The 18,382-nt window shown below is 44.7% G+C and overlaps 1 protein-coding gene across 1 annotated transcript in view; it reads left to right on the forward strand.

The window, feature by feature from the left end:
• IGSF10 (immunoglobulin superfamily member 10) overlaps window positions 1-18,126 on the forward strand; it is a 144,420-nt gene extending 126,294 nt beyond the window's left edge. Inside the window, exons 6-7 of the mRNA XM_085634882.1 lie at window positions 11,671-12,571; window positions 15,495-18,126. Of these exons, the coding sequence (XP_085491008.1) occupies window positions 11,671-12,571; window positions 15,495-17,406 (2,813 nt within the window). The 3' untranslated portion in view covers window positions 17,407-18,126. The remainder of the gene's footprint in view (window positions 1-11,670; window positions 12,572-15,494) is intronic.
• The last annotated feature ends 256 nt before the right edge of the window (window positions 18,127-18,382 follow it).

Consider the following 18,382-nt stretch of genomic DNA (forward strand, 5'->3'; position numbering starts at 1 on the left):
AATGCTTACTTCTGGCTCCATTCAAGATTCTCGTCTTGAGTTCTGACTGGTGGTAGACCACTGTGCCTACTGGGCTCACCACTGCGACTTTTTGAAACACTTCTGAGACACTCAGTGTAGTCCTTGTTTAGGCTGTCTAGTGTTTTTTCACAGCATGGCATTGTACGCTCCAGACACTGATACTTAGGGGATATGGCGAATATTTCACCACTTGATGTTGTTGTGTCCTCAGGAGGCCTTCAGACATTGGCTGAAACGCATCGACCCTGTTTTTCAGAGTCACGACAACACATTTTCAAGCATGTCAAAGACAATGGGTCTGGAGGATATTTTAGGCAACAGTTGGCCGTTCTATGGACCTTCATGACTGTTTGTCGCGCCACTGGGGGCGGACTGCAGATAAAGATTGTATAGTGGACGTCTTTTGCTATGATCATTATACAAGAAGGAAAATGTGTGCCTAACCAAGTGTCTCTTTTTATGGACTATTAACTATTAAAATTGTTGTGAGAATGTCATGATATTTAAAGGCAACTTTTATAACATGCCAGATTTACATGCATGTGCATAATGTGGGTGAATTTGAATGTGTGTAACATGAAGTATGCAAGCGGAACCTTTTGATGCCTAAGAATACGGCATGTCTAATGAGATTATATGGTTGCTGACTAAATAGTGGGCAAGTTTATCTCTGCGGAGAACCACAACTATCACGTACATGTTATGCCCAGGTTCTGCTAGGGATACACAGGTTTCTTCATTGCTACCCCGTTCGTTCAAGATTCATGGCGTTTACAGGTCTTTCACGAATTGAGAACACACACACTTTCCTCTTTAGGTGATTAGCAGAATTACTATGTTCAGCACTCTTTTCATCAGATAGTTTATGTAGTGGCCCTTTCCCAGCACGTTATGCTGCAGGCAGACAATTTAAAAAAATCTTTAAAAAGAATAAATAATTTTATTGGGATTAAAAAGAGAGCACCAGGATTACAAGCAGCATACAGAAGGAAAGTAACATAATAAAAAGATATAATTTAAGGGTATAACAATAATAAATATGATGATGTCACATCAAAAAATTGTAAAATGTAATCCTATGCTATAAGGTCAATTAAAAAGAGAATGGATTATCTATCTAACGTTAGTCATTTTTCATATTTTTTAAGACAGAGAAAAAGGAAAGAAAGAGGGGAAAGGAAAGAGGAAAGGGGGAAAAGAAGAGCGAGAGAGGGAAGGTGAATAGAAATTAGAGTAAAGATGAGTGTGAAGATAAAAAAGTAGTGAAGGGTAACCAGAATAAAGGTTTGTTATTTAATGGCCTCATCCATCGAGAGCTCACGGTTCTGATATTAAGTGCTGCTGTATTTATTAAATGCAACTGGTGTTTCGGTATTTATGTGGTCTAGCGCCTAGAAAGTTTGATTTTAAAACTGGGGAACTTGGTTCGAATTCCAGCCACTGTTCAACAGCCTTACATTCTGGACAAATAACTTAATTTCTACGTGCCTTAAAACGCAAGTGCGTTTTTCCTCATTCACATGTAAAGCGCTCTAATGCCCTTAGACCAAGTTTGCGCTACATAAAACTAAAAAATATATGTACGGTTTAAGCTTTACTTGACCGCAGTCTGTTTTGGAGCTACGTTTTACCTCTCCCTATAATGTTAATTTGAAAGCAGCATTCTCAGATATTTTAATTATTTAATCATCTTTTGCCCATTTTCAGCGACACATAGCGAAGCACTTGTGAAGACTTGAATCAACCATGTGATACCGAAGTGTATCAAATTTTTGTTTTGTATTACTGAAATTTTAAGTGCCTTAAATACATGGCCCTTACTTTTGCAGCTTAGGGAAAAATACTTCATACAGAACAGAGGAACGAAGGGGCATATTATCAAGCGGCAGCCATAATTATTGGCGGACGCGCTTAGCGTGACATTTTTTAACACTGGAAATTATCGCCATGCTAGCACTGTATTTACAACGCATAGCGCAATGGCGATAATTATTCCAGCGATAGCGGTGTTTTCCATGGAACATTGCTGGTTTTCCACCGATGTTCCATGGAAAACGGCAATAACCTTGCTGATACAACCCTGTGGTTGTATCAGCATAATCCACCCCCAATGTTAAGTGTACGTAAGTCAGCATTTCAGCAGACGTTAGTTTTTGGCGAAAACCACGGTTTTCGCCAAAAACTAACGTCTGCTAAAATGCGTGGGCCTCCTTGTAAATATCGCGATGTGCACATCAACGATAATTTACATGCAGTACTGCCCAGTGACGCCCACTTTGCATCTCATTAGAGATGCAAAGCGAGGCATCGGGAAAACGGATGCTAGCATGCGCTAATGCATGTTAGCACCCACTTGTAAATAGGGCGATAGTTTTATCTCCGCTTTTTTGGCTTTTAAAGACAAAAAAGCAGAGTTAAAGCCCTTGATAATATGCCCTGTAGGTCTTTAGAAAGTGTACAACAATTATATCCCTTTACTTTCCCACAATGTGAGTCTATCCATTGCTGAGCGCACAGATGGAAAACTAAGGCAAATGGAAAAAGCAAGTGGGAAACAGAATCTGCAAGAGTGTGATAAAGAGACAGGGAGTGTCTGGTGGTGGTTTAGAAAGGCATGTGGTGGAATCAAATAAATAAATCAAGGAGATTATAAGCGTGCTTCTCAACCATGAGGGTCTCAAGGCGCGGGGGAGCCAGCTCCGGTCAGTCTAAGATCCAGGTCTTGAGGGTCTTTCTGAAGATGTGCAGAGTGGGGGCGCACCTGATGTTGATTGACAGCTCATTCCATGTCTTGGCCGCGATGTAGGAGAGAAGGTTCTTCCACCAGTTCTTGTTCTGCGAATGCAGGGAGGTACGGCGAAGGCGAGGTCGGCGGATCGGAGGTTCCTCTTGGGTACGTGGAAGGAGATTCTGTTGTTGAGATATTGGGGTCTGGTGTTGTGGAGGCATTTGTAGGCGTGGGTCAGTATCTTGAAGGTTACTATTTTCTCAACGGGGAGCCAGTGGAGGTTGCGCAGATGCTGGGTGATGTGTTTGTGTTGAGAGAATCAGCACCATCTATGGTCCTGACGAAAGCCTCTTGAACATTTCTGAAAGCTGAAACTAGTAGACCTACACCTTTTTTAAACAAATGAGATATAGAGGTTCAATTTAAAAACCTCCAGTATATCCTGATTACATTTTTTACTCATGTCCTAGGACCCTTTCATTAAAACTTCGACAAGGGAATTTCCTAGAGACATTTTTAGCACATAATTTCACCGCACATAGCACTGTACACTTTTCACACAAAAAAACGCTCCGCTGTAGTTCAGGCGTCGAAGCACAGCTGGATTACACTCGGTAATCCAGCTGGACCCCGATGATAAAGCATGCCACCTAGGTAGGTGGGTGAGGGGTTTCCTTAAACAACAAACCGTTGTTTACGCTCCTCCTGCGTAGGTACAGGTCACTAACTACGACCCTCATATCTACCAAGGACTTGTCCAATTTGTTTATTCAGTGACTACCCAGGGAACGGGACAAGTAGCCTTTCTATTTTTCCTTACTCTCTCTTTATTTTGAAGCGCCCAACTGCATAACAACAATCCTGCCTGCAATGAAGGCACCCTGCACCTTAGTGCAATGGTGCCTACGTTGGTGCTAGGGCGCTGAAACGGCCCCTGCACAGGCAAAAAGGACAGAAATGCACTCTATGGCTTAAATATGGTACATTGCTGTTCTTTCACTTTGGCATAGGGCAGCGCAGAAATCTGCCTGGCTACCCTATGCCAAAATGCTATAAACAAGGCCTTTATTCATTTAAAAATTGAGCACTGCCCATATAAGTAGAGTAAGTATTTTGCAGTAGACTAGATTGAAGATATTTGCTTATTCACAAGTGCTGCTCCTTGCTAACTAAATGTTAAAACAAGACTGAAGTGTTGGATTATTCACATGTAGATTACAAGGTGTGTCAGTAAGTGTTAGACTTAGCATCTTTTGGCGTGTTTCCCCATAGTTTTCGCTTTCTGACCTCCAGGTTTTGACTCTGTTTTTGCTGGTGTAATGATTCTGCGCTCTTTTCTCACTGCTTGCCAGAGGTAAAGTGCAAGTGCTCCTATAGTAAGATGTGTTATGGATTGGTGTTTCCATGATTGGCCTATTTGATGTATGTGTCAGTACCTAGTAAAGTGCACTGTGCGTGCCAGGGCCCATAAATCAAATGCTGTTGGTGGGCTGCAGCACTGGATTGTGCCACCCACGCAAACAGTGCATAAAGTGTAACTCTGGCCTGCCATTGCAGAGCCTGTGTGCAGTCTGGGACTGCCATGTCGACTTGGCAAGTGCATCCACTTGCCAGTACCTAAACCTTCCCTTTTCTACATGTTAGTCACCCCTACAGTAGGCCCAAGGTACCCCTGTGGGCAGGGTGCATTGTGTGTGAAAGGCAGGACATGCCCTGGTGTGTGTGGCATGTCCTGATCGTGAATTACAGCCAATTTCGTTTTTCACTATTGCAAGGCTACCTGTTCCTATCTTATAATCCTAACTGACCCAGGGAACATGGTAGAAAAACGAATTTAGTATGCCTGAACTCAGAATGATAAAATACATATTTTAGTAAAGTTGGTTTTAATATTCTGTGTTTGAAAATACCACTTTTAGAAAGTAGGTATTTTCTTGCCTAACCATCCAGCCTGCATCTGCTAGGTTGTGTATTGCATGTCTGGTTTGTGAGTGACCGGGGCTGGGGGAGACTCCAGGAGACAGGGTGAGTCAGCACAGGGCTGAATAGACCTATCTGCATGAGAAGTGGTGGGAGGAGTAACACCTGGGTCTAAATAGGGCTGTACCTGCCTTCCACAATGCTGGCTTCACCTCCTGTGGTGCATCTGATGACCCTGGCCCACACTGACAAAGGAAGAAGGTGCACAGTGGCAGAATGCACCCCGAACTGGTTTGAACTAGGTACAGGACCCTCTGCCTTCAGAGGACAAAGGATTTGCTAGCATAAATATTGTGGCCCAGACCCCAATATTTCAGAACTCTTTTGGATCAAGAAGACTGCCAAAAAGAAGAGCTGGAGAAGCTGTGAGGAGGAACTACCACTTTGTTGTGTGCTTTGCTGTGTTGGCCTGCAGTGGCTGCTTCTGTCTTGGGCCGTGAAAGGACTGGACTGAACTTGCTGTAATCTACTTTTGTGAGTTTCTCCAAGGGCTTGAGGTAGAGCTTGCCCCCTGTTCAAGAAGTCTCAGGAACAGCAAATTCTTCAAGCTCTTCTGCCCTCAGCACTGGGGACTGTGTGTTTTGTGCTGCAACAGAGGAAAAGCAACCCAACGACGTCGACAACGACGCTGCCGACTCCGTGTCCTGATGGCACAACAGAGGTCACCGCCGCAACGCCGCACCGTGACACTGGTCTCACCGACGACGCCTGCTAATGCCGCCACCGAGCCGCTGCTCGCACCGTGACCTGTGGGCAACGCACTCTGCACCGCCTCGCTTCACGACGACGCCTTGATATCCCCAACGAAGGCGCTCCACTCTGGAATCGACGCCGCTGCTTGCACCGTGGTTTGAGGGCACCGCTCGTAAAGCTACACGATGCACCGCCCTCGTCCTGCCAAGCAGCCTTGACCTACCGACACTGGTGCCATCGACTCCAGTTCGTCAGCCGACGACAGCGCTTCAGCAACGACGACGACGCTGCTTGCACCTCGACCTGCCAGCACTGTGATGAGCACCGCCTTCATCTCACACCGCGACCCTGGTCTCACCGACGATGCCATCTGACACTGCCACCGAGCCGCTGCTCACACCGTGACCTGAGAGCACTGCTGCACTTTGCACCGCAGCACCTGACGCCTGCCGACGCCAGCGCGCCTGACTTCAACAAAGAGTAGTTCGGTCTGCAACGCGTGTGACGTCGAGGGCCCCAAAGACTCCTGCACCAACATCTGGAACCGACGCCTGCGGATGCTGTGTGTTCGGAAGCTGAACGAAAGGTACTGTTTGTGGGTCTTCCCGACATCGCAGCTGGCCCGCGATGCCGCAGTCAGCCAGAACTGCTTGGATTTGTTTGCTCACGACACAGTGATAGCCCCGGTCGGAGCTATTGACATCAAGGAACTGTTTTACAACGTTATTTTGCTAACTGAAGATTTTTAATTACTGTATTGTGGATTTTTAACGTTTTAGTCTTGTCTTAAGTATACCAAAATATTAAATAATTTTCTAAACTGGTGTGGTGTCCGTTTGTAGTGCTTACACTGTATTATTGTTGGTTATGTGCAAATGCTTCACACACTGCCTCTAAAATAAGCCAGACTGCTCGTGTCAAGCTACCAAGGGGTTGAGCAGGGGTTATTTTAGGAGTGTAACTTCCTTATCCTGACTAGGAAGAAGGGTCCCTATTTGGACAAAGGTGCAATCCCTTGCCAACTTGAGACCCCCATTTCTAACAGTAAGTATTTACTATTATCCTTATTGTGTGGATGTGAAAATGTTGCAAAATTATTTTTTTAGTTCTTACCCATTAGAATATTCTGTAGACATTAACTTGCATATAATACACATTTTGATGTTCTGCATTATCTTGTAATTTAGGGCTTGACAGAGTTTGGTGGACAGAGTTTACTCCATCGGCATAGCAGAGCACAAGACCTCCACCATCATGAGGGACCTCCTCCGCTTGCCAAATTTAGAATTGTCCACCAGCCCTACAGAAAACTCTCTACATTGACAGGAAAAGCTACCATGGCAGATCCTGTCAATGTAGGAAAAGTTTGATGGACTGTATCAGAAGTCATAAAGGCTGTCTGTAAAACTTTTCATGTTATTTATAAATAAACTCCCAAAGCTGAGGTTTGTTTTGGAATAGGAAAAAAAGAATGACCCCCACATACTGAGAATTTTCTCCCAGGGTGTGGAGGTCATTTTTGTGTATTTCCTGTACCTTATTGTCCGGTTTTTCCTGGAAGTGGTGCAGAAAAAAACAGACTTTACGCTATCCCCTCTATATAGGGCAGATGGTGTAAAGTCCTCCCTCCAACTGCTCCTGATCCATAAGGCCATCAAAGGAAGTATTTTGTTGAATGCCAATGGGTGCTCCTTCGACAGTATACTTATGATCTGCCTGACTCTAAGGGCCTCATGTAGGTAGCTAAATACTGGTCGGTAACGGCCGAAATTCGGTAAATATCCCGTTACCGACCGGTATTTAGTCAAGTGAGATGTAGGAGGCCAAAAAACAGTTTCGGTAAATATGAATCGGTAAATACCGATTCATATTTACCGAATTCTAAAATACCGCTTCATATTTACCGAATACATATTTTCCGAATTGGTAAATATGAAGTGGTAAATATGAAGTGGTAAAACGGGAAAAGATATGTAGGTAAATTCGGTAATTAAGAAATCCATGAAATTCGGTAATTAAGAGTCGGTAATTAACACAGATTGAAAGCAGGTGGTAAGCATCAACAGTGCATATAAGCAATCCCAAAATGCAACAGCGTGGACAACATGGCCGCTCTGTATGTCATTGCAAGGCACCTACGTCTACAGGCAGCAGGACTGAGGATTTGGAGACGGGAGGAACGCATTTACAGACAGCGAATCACACTCTTTCAACTGACTGAGGCTGAGATACATGAAAGGTACAGGCTACACCCACAAACCATCATGGACCTGATAAGGGACCTGCACCCACTCCTGGACCAGCCAACAACAAGGGCGCATGCCATACCACCACATGTGCAGGTTCTCTGTAGCCTACATCTACTTGCATCTGGCAGTTACCAGGGGGTGACAGCTGTGGTGGGCGGTGTATCCCAGAGTTGCCTGTCCCGTTTCTTCAGGAAGTTCCTGGATGCCATGATGCAGAGAATGCACCACTACATCAGCTTCCCAAACACACAGGCTGAACTGCAGAAAACTAAAACTGACTTTTATCACATGGCACAGTTCCCCCATGTCATTGGCTGTATTGATGGCACACACATCCCAATCTGCCCACCAGCTGCCACTGAGCACATCTACAGGAACAGAAAGTCCACCCACTCCATCAATGTGCAGGTAATCTGCGATGCAGGGAACATCATCACTGATATTGTTGCGAAGTTCCCTGGGAGCACCCACGACTCCTACATCTTCCAGAACAGTGGGATCTACACACGACTGCTTGCGGGAGAATTTGGAGAAGGATACCTGCTAGGTAAGTAACAGTGCCGCTCCATAGTACTTAGTGCAAATCATAGTGTATTGAGGCATGTGACTGATGGTTCCCTTTTACTCGCCTAGGCGACAGTGCATATGCCGTGCGGTCATTCATCCTCACTCCCTACCTACACCCATCAACCCAGAGTGAGAGACGATATAATGTGGCACACAAATCTACACGCAATGTGGTGGAGCGCACGTTCAGACTATTGAAGAGCAGGTTCCGCTGCCTCCATAAAAGCGGAGGTGCACGCCAGTACACACCCATCCTCTGCTGCAAGATAATTGCCACTTGTGCAATGCTGCACAACCTTGCCACGAAGAGAGGTACAGAGGTCAAAATGACATATATTGAGGACAATGATGATGAGTCTGCACAGCCAGAGGCCAACGCAGCAGGAGTGCCAACATCAACAGATGGGAGAGTGAGACGGGCAGAGATCACAAGCAACTATTTCTGAATGAGTAAGGGGACACAGCCAGTAGTCGGATGCCATAACGTAGTTTAATCAGGCAGCACTACGCCACGACACAAAGGGAAACCTATTCCATCAACATTGAGAAATAAACTTATGTCAGTTAAGGGTTACTTCACCCAATAGTGTCTTTGTTTTTCCTGACGCATTAGTGTTTGCGCCCACGCGCACCAGTGCGGGATGGCATTGAGTGAGCGTCCTCACTGGCTGGGGTACCAGTGGCACCACCTTGCCGCCTGCTGCTCCGACGTGTGTCTGGGACAGGGGGGGTTATGCTGCTCCTGCTGGTCGTGTCTTCTGTGTCACCAGCATCCAAAGCGCCAGTTGTTGCAGACTGGCTGGTGAGCAGCACTTCTAGTGCACTCGTGACCCTCACCATCCCCCTGGACACATCTGTGCTGCAGTGCGCAAGGCCCTCCTGCATCGCCACAGAGCGCCTGCAGAGCAGCGAAGTGGCAGTCGCCAGCTGGTTCACTGCCCTTGAGTTCAGATCCTTTCTCTGATGTCCCCTGCGCCGTGCTGCCCTGTCCTCATCATACTTTGAGCACAGCAGCATGATGGACTGGGACATGTCCCGCATGCCCGCTGCCATCTCAGCCATTCCCCCTGCCATGGCGCTGATGCCCTTGTCAATGTTTACAAATGTCTGATTGAGCCCACGCATTTGTCGCTGTACGGACACCATTGCCCTTGCCTGGATGCGTTGGATTTTCACCATAGTGGCCTCAAGCCCTGAGGAGACTCCATGGCCCAGCCCTAGGGGAGGTGGACTCTGCGGCCGAGCCCTGCGGCGCCGTCTGCCACCTGTGTGTGCACCCTCAGAGTCAGAAGGCACACTGGCATGGGTTACATCCTGGGGTACAGTGGACGTTTCCGCCCCCCTCGAGTCTTCAGACGATGAGTCTGTCACGTTCAACCTGGCAGCAGGACGCCTCCTCAACCTGTGCAATGCAGGTGGTGAAAATGGTGGTGACACCTGCAGGAGTGGGGATGCTGGCTGGAGCGGCGATGCTGGCTGGGGTGGTGTGACTGCCTGTGGGGCCGTTCCCTGCCCAGCACTGGTGGTGGCCTTCTCCGCGCTGTGTTTGTGGTGTGCCCTCTCTCCCTTGTCATGGGCAGTTCTGTGCGCAGTAGTGCCTGTGGACAGAAAAGCGACATCAGCTAAGTGTACCTGAAGCATTGATTTGCTGACATGACAAAACATTTTCTAAACAGTATCTCAATGTCCTCTGCCTGCTTCTCGCTACTGTGTGTCACATGCCCTGTTAATCTGTGCTAATCGTATCATGTTTGGGCTTTCAGGGACTACATCTCCCATGATGCATTGCTGGCATGCACTAACACCTGTACTGGAGTGGGATTCTCATTGTACATTTGGGGAGTTGGGATAGAGGTAGGGGGGGGCACATTGCTGTGCAAGCGTCTTACCTTGTTTCGAGGTGCCTCTGCCGGAGCTGTCAGCGTCCCCAATCCCCACAATGCTTTCTGGCTCAATGGTGGTCTCCACTAGCTCCTCCAGTTCTGTCAGGGCTGGTGCCCTGTTGCCTCCACCTCCACCTCCTGTCCGGCTGGCCTCTTTTTTCAATTCTGCCACCTTCCTCTTCGTGATGATACGGATGTCGTACCACCGCTTCTTGAGGACATCGATGTCCCGGGGGGTCACTCCAATGGCATTCACCTGTGCCTGGATTCCAAGCCAGATCTTACGTTTCTCTGACTCAGGCACTTGCTGTGACTGTTTGCCAAAAAGCTTCTGGTGCTGCTTCACAACCTCCTCCACCAGTACTTGCAGCTCCTTTTGGCTGAATTTCAGCTTTCACTTCCTCTCCCCTCCTTCGCTCTCTGTGTCCTGGCTGGCCATAGTTGCTGTTTCCAGGGCTGTATCAGGCAGTTGCTCTGTTCCTCTCCTCAGCACTCCCAGCCTCTCCAGAGTCTGCTGATTGTGTGCACCTGCCTGGGTGTGGCCACTTCCTGGTTGGGTGGGGTTTAGGTAGCACAGGATTGGCTGATTCATCAATTCATGTGTTTTGGAACTACCGATTCGGTATTTACCGATTCTGTAAATACCGATTCGGTAATTACCACTTCGGTATTTACCGATTCGGTAAATACCACTTCGGTATTTACCGATTCGGTAAATTCCGATTCATGTTTACCGAATATTACCGAATCGGTAATGTTTACCGATTGTTGACCTACATATAACTTACCGATTCTTAAATACCGATTCGGTAAAATTCGGTATTTATGAATCGGTAACAATTATTTACCTACATATGGCCCTAAATGAGGCAGGGAGACTGAAGGTTTGGCGTGCAGGGTATTTCATCACATTTACAGCAGAGTAGTCTGTCTACCAAAATTTAAATTAGGCCCTTAATCCGGATCTGGATGAATAGACCAGTGCAATTGCTGGGTAAAATAGGAGAATGGGTCATTCCTGGGGTATGTGTGAGTTTGTTGTCATCAATCACAGAGGCATGCTGAAAACATAATCAGTCTAAGATAGTGGAGAGAAAAAGGTTGCTGATGTATAATACTAGAATTAAAATAATGTGTGTGAGTATGAACATAGGTATGGGTGACGCGCTATGTAAAGGATATGTATGGTTGATCAAAGCAGGGTAGTGTAGTTGTGGGCCAAGTTATGTATTTGTTGTCTCTTGAGGCTCATGCGATTTGTATGAGAACTATTGTTTTTCTAGGTGGAGGGGTCATCTGCATGAAAACTCGGACTTGGTAATGCTTTTCATTGTGAGATCCCTCCTTTCACCATCTGTTTGTTAGAATAAATTACCTTGCTTACAATTACTTACGGCTGTCTATTTTTGCAACACACTCTCGCATGAGAAAAAAGCTCAGTGGTCAGCATAAGAGTATGGAAAACTGGAAATTACTGCCCAAAAAATTAAAGTGTGACAGATATATTACCCATCTAAAGAACTAATTTGCTATTTTATTTACATACTAGGACCCTTCCTACTGAAGAGCCGCCGTGGAAATAAACTGGAAATTTTTGTTAATGGAACTCTATCTATTCCAAATGTGAGTATTCATGACCGCGGCCAATACCTGTGCGTTGCTGCAAACCAATATGGATCTGATCGTCTACTTGTCACCTTGTCCGTGATCGCATATCCTCCTAGAATCTTGGAGGGACATTTAAAGGAGATCACAGTACATTCTGGCAAGTCTGTAGCTGTGAAGTGCCAAGCAGAGGGTCGGCCTACCCCTGATATTGTGTGGATTCTTCCAAACAGGTCCTCTGTCTCTGAATATTCTTCTGAAAACCACAGAGTTTCAGTAAAGCCGGATGGCACTTTAACAATTTCTGATATGACTATTTATGATCGAGGGTTTTACAAGTGCTTGGCTAGCAACCAAGCAGGGTCAGAGACCCTTAAAGTAAAAATCCAGGTAATTGCTGCTCCCCCTATTATTTTGGAAGACAAGAGGCAACAAGTTGAAGGGATATTAGGTGAAAACCTGAAACTTCCTTGCTCTGCTAGGGGAAATCCTAACCCAAGTGTGCACTGGGTCCTCTTTGACGGAACCGAAGTAAAGCCCTTGCAATTTATTAATTCTAAATTGTTTATGTTCTCCAATGGAACCCTTTACATCAGGAACCTTGTGTCTGCCGATAGTGGAAATTATGAATGCATTGCTACCAGCTCAACAGGGTCTGAGAGGCGGGTGATAAGTCTTACCGTGGAGCAGAAAGAATCAGATCCAAAGATAATAACTGTGTCTCCAAAATTCACTGAAAGGAATTTCGGGGGTCAGCTGCTTCTCAACTGTTCAGCTACTGGAGAACCGAAACCAAGGATAATATGGAGGTTGCCTTCCAAAGCAGTTGTTGACCAGTGGCACAGGTAAGAAGATTTATGTATTAAATCAAAATCTATTTCAGTAAATTAAACAATGAAATGGCTCTGGGTATTAAAATACTAAAGAATTGTTCTCCAGAGTTAAGTTACACATTGAAACACTTAGGGGCATATTATCAAGCATGGTGTTAAAATTATCGCCGCTATAGCGGCAGAAAACTGCTGCTAAAGCGGCGATAATGGGCTTGATAATATGCCCTTGAGAATTCCAATCGAAGCCCATGTCGACACCAGAGCATGGGCTTCTATGGGAATTCTCCAGGGCATATTATCAAGCCCATTATCGCCGCTTAATTGTAACGCAGTTTCTTGATAATATTCCCCTAAGATCCTGATTACAAGTGGTCTGTTAAGTTCCCACATCCTTATTGTGCCGGGATCAGAATTTCAAGTACCATTGTAATTACTCCATCTCCCATATTCTGGACTTTTACATTTCAGCAAGTCAAGCCTTCCAAACTTACATGAGGAGAAAATTGCGGTAAAGAATGATACACAAAAATTGGTGTTGAATATACCAATTCCTACGTCATTCCTATTTGCTGAGTGGATAGAAAATGTGAACTATTTGTAGAGTTACAAAACAATTGTTAAGATATGTTAATCTTTCAATCCATTTGATGGATGCCAGTAGTGGGTACTTCTGTCCTGCATACATGGGCATTTTTGCTAATTGTTTTGTATGTTATTGAAGCTTGGTGAAACTCTCATCATCGTAGAAAAGTCATGGGGGTGGAGTGCAGGAGAATGGAACTGAAAGAGTGCAGAATCAATCGGAAAGTGAGTGGAACAGGCTTCAAGAAAGGGTCCAAGTTAGAGTTCAGGGGAGAAGCAGAGGATCTAGGGATGAAGTAGCAGTGCAGGCTTCAGCAACTGCACAGGTTCCAGTTGGAGTAGTGCAGAGACAAGAGGGAAAGAGCTCTGCAGCTTCCACAAGGGTAGGCAAGAGCTCTAGTGTGGGGGGGCAATGGGCTGGGGTGGGAAGTAGCAGCATTGGGTTCAATGATGGCAGTAGCACACAGGTTCCAGTTGGGAGCTGTGCCGAGTGTGTTGCAATCAATGGAACTTCCAGTGAAGTGACTCCCTCCTGGATATGAGCAACACAAGCTTAGCGAGGAGCAAAGTTGAATGGATCCCAGGGGGAAGCCATACAGAGACCAGCTGGAGTACTGCAGTGTCCCAATGGTTGAGAGGCAACCCAGGATAAAAGGTGTAAACAGGAGCATTGAGCCACATGGTTAGAGAGCACCATGAGGTCTAGACAGGAAGAAACAGCTAAATATCGAGAGAGCAGTGCGGGGTCCAGTAGGGAAACAGGACCTGGTCCAAGGCGAAGGAATGGGGAGTATTACATTGCTTAGAGGATTGTAGTGCAGAATACGGGGAGATATGAGTGGGGGCCAAGGAGGAGGACCAGTGTAGGTTTCAGATGGAAGTTCAGTGCAGTATGTAAGTTGATGAAGGAGCACTGAATGGTCCAGGGGAGAGAGGTAGCTTATGTTCTAGTGAGAAGGATATGTTCAGGGATGAAAGAGAGGAGCGTTAGAGGACCCAAGGAAGAGTTTCAGCATGGGTTTCATGGGAAGAGAAGCTCTAGATCCATGGTGATAGGAAGCGGCCACTGGTTATATTATTAGGGGCATCATTTCTGGTGCATGGGATGATGTCATAATAAATCAAAGACCCCGACGGGAGACATTGAAAGAAGCATGTTGGAGCTATATTAGCTGATCCCAAAGATGCTGATGTGGATGATATTCCTTTTGAATGACTGGATTCCAGAATCTGGATCTCCAAAGACACATAGATGAATTGAATACACAGGTAAAATGGGATTGAATGTTACAGCCATTTTATCCCATAATTATAGAAGTGGAAAGTATAAAGTTATACTTGAGAGAGGTTTGATAATGGAGCAAGCACAAGTGAATAAGAATGCCTAATCTCTCTTCTTTGCGTTTACCAAAACAAGTATTTTGTAGAGGAACAGCCCTTCCTAACAAAAGGACTGCATACATCTCTTGCATTTAAGTGGTGTTATTCAGTAATGGATATAATGATATTGAGTTCAGTCCACACTAGTGATTCACAAATGGGTTGGCATGAGGGTCAACACTGTAGAGGTTTATATCAAAGAATTTCTTACATTTTCAACTTGCCTGAAATATTTTAGTACTTTTGGAAAGCTGTGATTTTTGCAGGGTTTCAGAGGTACCCACAGGTGCAAACATTCATTCATGAAGCAAATTTAGTTTTCGGGTTGCAAAGATGTGACTCATTCTTTTACCTTTTTTGCTTCCCTACATGAATAATGTTTTGCCCTTGCAGGAATCTTTTATCCAACAAGCCCTCCAATTTTGTTGTTTTTCCCTCTCCTTTTTACTCTGGAAAGTGGCTTTAACCCTACTCTTGACAGATTTTAGGATTGGAAACCATCAAACATGGCTTGTGCCTACCAACAAACTTGCACATACATGGGTGCTGACCACATTTTGCAGTCAACACTATCCTTAAAGGTCCACCACAGTACCCTGTGAGCAGATTTACTCCCAAATAAAATTTGCGCTAGCTCTCTAAAGATACTGAGGTCTAGTCTGGTACATCTTTATTATAATATGAATCATTTATATATGTAAATGAATGTTCACTCTTAGGAGGGCTATCAGGACAGTCTCACTTTACACAGAGTAGATAGTACGTTATAAATTCATCTTCAGCATTTGAACTACAAGCTATTCTGTTTCCAAACCCTCAGTAGCTCTTGCTCATCACAATGCTCTGATATTTTAGCAGTTATTTAAAGCATTTAATCTTTTATTTGCATTTGTTCTTGTTGTGCAATGAACAACCAGCAGAAACGTTCCCATCATCTCTCTTTAGAAAATAATGTATTTTCCTTTTTTCTTAGAATGGGAAATCGTATCCATGTCTATCCTAATGGATCTTTGCTTGTCGAAGCTGTTACCGAGAAGGATGCAGGAGATTATCTGTGTGTGGCAAGGAACAAAATTGGAGATGATCTCATGTTAATGCGAGTAAGCGTGACCATGAAACCGGCGAAAATTGACCAAAAGCAGTTCTTCAAAAAGCAGGTACCGTATGGAAAAGACTTCAAAGTCGACTGCAAAGCTTCTGGTGCACCCATCCCTGAGATATCCTGGAGCTTACCAGATGGAACAATGATAAATAATGTGCTCCAAGCAGATGATAATGGGCGCAGCCGGTTTCGAAGATATGTCCTCTTTGAAAATGGGACCCTCTTTCTAAATAAAGTAGGAATAACTGAGGAAGGAGACTATACTTGTGTTGCCCAGAACACTCTGGGCAAAGATGAAATGAAGGTCCATATAACTGTAGTCACTGCTGCACCGCGCATAAAACACAATTACAAGACATTCGCCAGAGCGAGAGCTGGTGAAGTGGCGACCTTTGATTGTGAAGCCATAGGAGAGCCCAGGCCAAGAACCTTCTGGTTGCTCCCTTCCAGTGAAAAGATATCAGCCTCCAATGATAGATACCTACTTCATGTTAATGGATCCTTGTCCATCACCAAGGTGAAGCTGCTAGATGAGGGAGAGTACATGTGTGTATCTCGCAATGCTGCTGGGGAGGATACAAAGCTATACAAACTAGAGGTCACCTCAAGACCGCCATTAATAAATGGTTTGTACACAAACAAAACTGTTATCAAAGACACTGCTGTAAAACATTCTAGAAAGCTAATTGATTGCAGGGCTGAAGGGACACCCCCACCTCAAGTCATGTGGATTATGCCAGATAACATTTTCTTAAATGCTCCATACTTCGGAAGTAGAATTATAGTGCATAAAAATGGAACACTTGAAATACGGAATGTGAGAGCATCAGATACAGCAGAGTTCATCTGTGTGGCACGCAACGATGGTGGAGAAACTGTTCTGGTGGTGCAACTGGAAGCAACCGACATGCTTAGGAGGCCCATGTTCAAAAATCCATTCAATGAAAAAATCACTGCAAGACCTGACACCACCACCATATTGAATTGTTCTGCTGATGGAAATCCACCTCCAGAAATGATCTGGCTTTTGCCAAATGGTACGCGGTTTTCCAGTGAGCAGACATTATCTCGCTATCAAATAGGAAGTGATGGTACCTTCATCATTTACAATCCAACGAGGGAGGATGCAGGTAAATATCGTTGCGCAGCCAGGAACAAAGTGGGATACATAGAAAAGCTCATCATTTTGGAAGTTGGGCAAAAGCCTACCATTCTCACTCATCCAAGAAAAGCCATAAAGGTTATTAGTGGGGAACAATTATCTCTTCACTGTCTCGCTGATGGAATCCCGAAGCCAAACATTATATGGACAATTCCAAGTGGCTTTACATTGAGTAGGCCTCAGGTTAATGGCAGGTATATTCTTCATGAAAACGGAACTTTGGTTGTCCGAGAAACTAGTACTCAGGATCACGGAAACTACATCTGCAGGGCTCAGAACAATGCAGGGGACTCGTCAATAGTGGTCCCTGTGATGATTATTGCATTCGCTCCAAGGATTACAAACAGGCCGCCTCAAAGTATACGAACTAATTCTGGAGTCGCGATACAACTTAACTGTGTGGCAATAGGAGTACCAAAGCCAGAGATTTCATGGGAGATGCCAGACCGCTCCATCCTATCCACAGCCAACAAAGGCCGACCTACTGGCAGTGAACTTCTACATCCTCAAGGTACTCTAGTCATTCAGAACCCAAGAAGGTCTGACACAGGCACATACAGATGCACAGCAAAAAACTCACATGGCAGCGATACAATTGCAACATACCTTCAAGTCACTTAAACAAGAAGGAAAGCAAATATCTTGGACAGAGTTTGTACTGTGGGACATTTTCAGTGGTCACAGTAACCTTGGGGATTCCAGACACCTTAGACATTTACAAGTTTTGCAATGGACATGAATTGTAGATATGAAAAGAAAACATTGTAAAACAAACTTCAGTAGCATTTGTCTTCAATGGTTCAAAAATGGATACCTGAAATAGATCGCTTTCTCTAATGGCTCTTTTTCCAATCCTTCTATGAACAATTTACATTTCACATCTAAGTAAGCACATGATCACAAAAAGAGCTAATATTTTACATGATTAACAATTTAAAAAACTCTACCACTTCCTTCATGTAAGTCTGGTCTTCGGATAAGTCTCCAAATGCTTACATATGGAAAAATATATGAAGAAAATAAGTTCAGAACTCCTGATTCCGTTCAATCAGAACTGAAACACATTAACAAGGATGAATGAATAAATATTGTTTGCAGGTCTTTGCTGGACAGATTGCCATGGTGTGTGTTTATGTATGTGTAAATGCATGCATTCCCTAACAAGGGATGAACAGGTGAAGGTTTGTTGGCTCTGTACTTCAATGCATGTGCTTTGAAGTCTGACCTTTAATGATTGGCTGGTGCTGAGTGCTGCCGGCTTTTATACCTGGCAGCCTGTAAAAGTTTAAATACCGTGAAGTTACCGTTACACAATAAAGGCTATAGTTTTTTTAAGTTAAAGGTTCACTTTATTGAACATTCAAGGCTGTGTGCACCGGGGTTTTTGACAAACCCAAGGTCATCAACTCTTGTGTAATGTTTTTTATGATGTGCATAGCTGTTATATATGAGTGCTCATTGCAAAGTTCACCACAATGCACATATAAGTGGAAAAGTTGAGACATTCACAATTTTGGAAGTTCTGATGGCTGCCAAGGATGTTTGCGTGATGCATACGTGCATAATTGACATTTGCGCAGGCGCTGATGTGTTGTAG

This window comes from Triturus cristatus, chromosome 11 (assembly GCF_964204655.1).
Source record: "Triturus cristatus chromosome 11, aTriCri1.1, whole genome shotgun sequence".
NCBI classification, from domain to species: domain Eukaryota; kingdom Metazoa; phylum Chordata; class Amphibia; order Caudata; family Salamandridae; genus Triturus; species Triturus cristatus.